We start from the raw sequence: 5,144 nt of genomic DNA on the forward strand, positions 1-5,144 counted from the left end.
AATTACATCTGCACCATGAAGGGACCGGATGTCAGATACCAACAACTCTTCGGTAGAGAAACACCACATAGTTGGATCGCGATTTATTCAAATCCGGCAGTCGAGTGATCTTGATTCATGAGGTAGTCACTCATATTAGGGAATACGGTTCGTCCATCAGCTATCGACCCTCAGGACCCAACACGAGGACGCAGGCAATAGCCGTGGAACAAACTCTTCCGGGAAACGACCACGAACATCAGCGCAAATTAGTTCTCGCAACAGAGGAACTATTACACCTAAATGTCGAAGCCTCCTAAACCGGGCAAAAGACAAATCCGGGAACTACAAAGTGGAAGCCCCATCTTCTGAGCAAAAGGCGGACGCCGGTATACATGGTTTATTTGCTTAATTAGTCTTCATCCTCGTTGTCTGTATCTTCCGTTTCAAAATTGTAGAATCGAAGTTCGTATGAATCCTTAGATTTTGAAACCACGCGGAGGAAATCACGGAGCTTGTGGCGTTTGAGGTACTTTTTCGTTAGATACTTGAGGTACCTGAGACACTATGAAAAGGAGATAATGGTGCGTACCGCTTAGAAAATGGTATATTGGCCGTGACGGTGACAGAGTTGCTCTCGTGATCGATATGTACCTCCTTACCGAGGTTATTTAACTTGTTGTTAACCTTGATGCGTTCCTTCAGGTACTTCTCCTACAAGTCAACACATCAATGGAAGATGGGGAAGACTAGGGAAGGGGTCCCTAATCTAAGAGACAGCCTCTTCCCCAATGTTGACTACAAACTTACGAGGGACACCATGTCCAAGATATCTTCATCTATCACTTTCGGGGCACATCCGATTGTGAAGCGATGAACCTGCTTCTTCTTTCCCGAAGACTTTTGGGGCTTTTTCTTCTGAGCCTGCAAAGATAAGCGAAAGCAGAGAGACAAACCGTCGCAACAACCATGCTGCACAGACAACCGAACTGGCGCGTGGACTTCAATCAGTGCGGACAAACAACGACCCTTTTTCGACGCATTGTGGCTGCGTGGTTGAAGGACATGAGCCCATCCAACAACGGTGGTTGTGCTAGCAAACATATCCTCCAGTCCTAACATCATTATTTGTAGGTATCACTGCCTAGCTTCACTGAACGAGGCGCGCAGTTCAGAAGCACAATCACAACGGGGCAATCAGTATTCGCATAATGCGATTCAATTTTTGAACGCTACGGAACGACATCCAAGAATTTTGGTTCTAAATAATCTGGCCTGGGATATATCAGAGACTTTATGAGGCTGTGAAGACGGCACCCTCAGGTCCCCTCGTGGGATGGATGACGGTCCACCAATCCAACTGGTAGCCAAGGGGAATTTCGAAACGAGGGCCCACATCCAAATCTGTTTAGCCTAGTTCCCTAATATTCCGCTGCACAGGCTTCCTAGTTTCATCCTCAGTTTCTCTGCGTAGGTCATGATCTAATCGGCCAGAGCGAGCTTCTGATCCTCATTGTCTGGCATCCTATTCGTCACATACTCTTCGCTTGTCATTTTGTTCATTTTCTATTTATTTAATCCGTGTAGAAATCCAGCCTTATATAAATGAACATGTCCAATTTGGTGGGTGGTGTCCTTCTGTTCATCTTCTTCTGTTCTCTGAATTACTACCGTTGTCCTGGTTTATGTTATTCTTTTCCGGGCGCATTTACATTCTGAAAGCCCTTGGTTATTTCGGGGCTATTTCCTCCTGAGCGGGACACATTTTAGCGGCATATATATTTCTTAAACTCTTTGTTTTCGATTTAGCTTCGCTGTAACAAACTGGAGCCGCTGAGATTACCTCAAAAAGATCCTTTCTGCTGTATTCGGTGGGCGCTCCGATATTACCTTGGTCTCTCCAGTTCGTTTCTGTGCCTTTACCTTGTACCTAATTTGCCAGTTGACCGACTGCTTTCTTGTGCACATGCGGCGCATCCAGCTGCCGCTTGGCGTATTTTTTCGCTGCTTAGCAGCAGCTTGATGATGCGGGCGATTCGACGGTTACCAAGGGACCCGATTGGGGAAATTTTTCATTAGGTTTGTGCCCACTCATTTCACTCGTAGTGCGGTGTGTTATATTGAGACAGGTGAACTCTCTGGGGCTTTAATAATAATAATAATAATAATAATAATTCCCAACTTGTGGGCGGCATACCGTCTGCCATAATCATGCGTTTACAGTCAGAATAGGGCATGACTGGGGAATTCGCAAGTAGTGGGGATTGCGCGAAAAGAGGACAATATCATAAACAGTGGGAAGCTTTCCATCAAATAATAATAATACTTTTCTTTCGCAACCTTCACGGAACAATGGGCCTAAGGTCTGATTATTTCAAAGACCCAATCGGCTGATAAACTAAACCTGGAAAACCACTGCTGGCCATGAGTGACCTTGGGCGGTTGGGTAAATGGCCGGAGGCACAACCAGCAAAACTGGAGGGGGAGAGTGACTGGGGAATTCGCAAGTAGTGGGGATTGCGCGAAAAGAGGACAATATCATAAACAGTGGGAAGCTTTCCATCAAATAATAATAATACTTTTCTTTCGCAACCTTCACGGAACAATGGGCCTAAGGTCTGATTATTTCAAAGACCCAATCGGCTGATAAACTAAACCTGGAAAACCACTGCTGGCCATGAGTGACCTTGGGCTGTTGGGTAAATGGCCGGAGTCACAACCAGCAAAACTGGAGGTGGAGATGGAATAAGTCGAATTGGGAGAACATGGCAAGTTTGCTCTCAAAAAATATGGTGCAATATGAGAACAAGCAGACTTACTGGTTGCACTGTCGTAGGGAAGTCAGGTGCAGGGGTTAGGTTGGATGGGGACACAGAGGTGGTTTAATTCGAATGAGTAGACCAACAAGTTGGAATGGATGTCATGGAATGAATGTCATCGTCTGGTGTGGACCCGTATTATCAAGCGGTCGAACGAAAAAATTAAAATTATAGACTGTCTGATAAGGACGCTACACAAACGCATACGGAATTATTGGTTGTTTATAAACTAGTCCTGGACGAGGGTTACGCACCAAGTCACGCCGCGACCTAGACGCACACCCCAAATTTCTGTGAAACCGAGGAAGGAAAACTATAACAAAGTTTTAGCATTCAGTGGTACTTATTCGGGTGCCCTAGTTCTTCGCATGCGGCCGCAGTTTCACTGGAAGCTGTTTAGACGAGCTTGGAGTTCACTGCGGGTGCAGAATTCACGTTTTGACGGCTGCCGGTGGTCTTACCCATCGACTCTATGAAAGCGGTGGGAGGTTCTCTGGTTTCTTTGCGTGTTTTCTTACGTATTAGATTTGGAAATACACTCTAAACAACGTAGACAACAATCACGACATTACGTCCACGCAAACCCAAATTGGAATGGACATTCGCAACCTGGAAGAAAAATTCTTCTATGGTTGTGGCAAACGTCTCACTGCGGCAGGGCCTCAGATTGATTGTGGTAGTCGCGACGTTGTACATATGTTCGTGGACAGCCTCACGCACGAACACCTTGGATGAGCCGTTTAGGGTTGCCATTATAGTGAAGATGTTCTTGGGCCCATCGACGGTTCACTGTGGTCCACTGCTGCCATTCAAACGAGGCAGTAAGGCGCCCATATATATAGCCGCAGGCTATTGACACGCCCAAATTGAGTTCCCTGAAACTATAGGGTTTTCGAAGTTGCTATTTTAATGGAGAGTTAGTCTAATCAATTCGCACCTTCCTGTGACATGTTGCACGTAGCATTTTGTTTTAGTGAGCGAAATGTCAAGGTCATTGACCATCGCCGATTTGCATTTTTTGCCGGTTTACGCGACATAAAACACGAAATCGCACTTTAGCATATTTTGGCATTCTTTGGTGTTCTTGAAGAATAAGATAACATCTTAAGAGTATTTAATGCAAATGCCGCCCTATAGGATCAGTCGCAGGCGTTTGTTTGCTTCAGACACCTCAGATTTAACAAATGGGATATTTTTGTTCGTCGAACCTGCTCACAACACATTTTCCTCATGAATCTCATATTCCATTAAGTGCAATAAAGTTAGGTAACAGCAAAAACTTGCAGTGGCAGTGCGACGGACATCTGTAGATGATCCCCTTTCCCAGGTATGCATAACTAGCTTGTAGATAATACAGTGTTACTTGATAGCAGTGGGCGTCTTTCCTATTACAACTATGATGTTCTCTAGGTGGTTATCAAAATAAAGCGGTCACCACTATGACGACGGCCGTTGTTTCTCACCCCGACTACCTATTGTAGCTGCTGGATTCGTGTCTATGTGCGACGCTAATTACGGTTCCCCACATATGCGCGGCAGCCCAGTCCAATGAGCAACGACGGCCCCTTGTACTCGTATCTCTACTAGTTTTCACTCATCTCGAATACTTGTTGTAACTTCTAGGCCTGCGTTTATGTGCAACGTTGATAATGAGACTGCACCTGTGCACAGTAACAATCCGATGGTCAATGACGGTGTTTTATACCCTTAACTATACGCGATACCGCTTGTCTTCGCTAGCTACAGTAAACGTCAGTGCAATATATGTGCCGACCGGTAAAAATAAGGCCTCAGCTATGCGTGACAGCCACGTCTGACAGCCTGTTATACTCACAACTGTACTCGAAATCATCTAAACTGGCTATTGATCATACCTGTTGAGTCAGTGTCCTTGTGCATACATACCTAATCTAATGGCGAACGATGAACCTAATACTCAAAACTGCACGCAATATCGCCTACCTTGACTACTTATTGAAACTGCTAGGCCAGTGCCTATATGCGACGTTGTTTAGTAGGCCTCAGCCATGCGAAGTGTCCTGCTTCAACTGCCAACAATGGCCCGTCATACACACAAATGTGCGCTCGCTCGCTTATGTCTGCTACTTGTATCATCATAGAGAGCATGAAATCCGTGTCATACACCGACCTTCACTGTCGTACCTGCCTGCTACCTACAGTAATCACCAATCCAGTATCTATGCGGGCCGATAGAAACCAGGTTCCAACTATGCGTGACATCCTAACGACCAACGGCCGCCCGTCATACTCGTAGCTGCAGTTGATATCGCTTACCTTGGCTGCTTATCGTAATTGCAAGACCTGCGTCCAGGGCCAACGATGAGA

At 45.7% G+C, this 5,144-nt stretch overlaps 1 protein-coding gene across 1 annotated transcript in view; it reads right to left on the reverse strand.

Moving 5' to 3' along the window:
* Window positions 1-391: 391 nt before the first annotated feature.
* T265_00813 (hypothetical protein) overlaps window positions 392-5,144 on the reverse strand; it is a gene marked incomplete at both ends in the record, with an annotated part of 6,281 nt that continues 1,528 nt past the window's right edge. Inside the window, 3 exons of the mRNA XM_009164685.1 lie at window positions 392-536; window positions 572-693; window positions 790-1,094. Of these exons, the coding sequence (XP_009162949.1) occupies window positions 392-536; window positions 572-693; window positions 790-1,094 (572 nt within the window). The remainder of the gene's footprint in view (window positions 537-571; window positions 694-789; window positions 1,095-5,144) is intronic.

Source organism: Opisthorchis viverrini, assembly GCF_000715545.1.
Source record: "Opisthorchis viverrini unplaced genomic scaffold opera_v5_8, whole genome shotgun sequence".
Lineage (NCBI taxonomy): Eukaryota > Metazoa > Platyhelminthes > Trematoda > Opisthorchiida > Opisthorchiidae > Opisthorchis > Opisthorchis viverrini.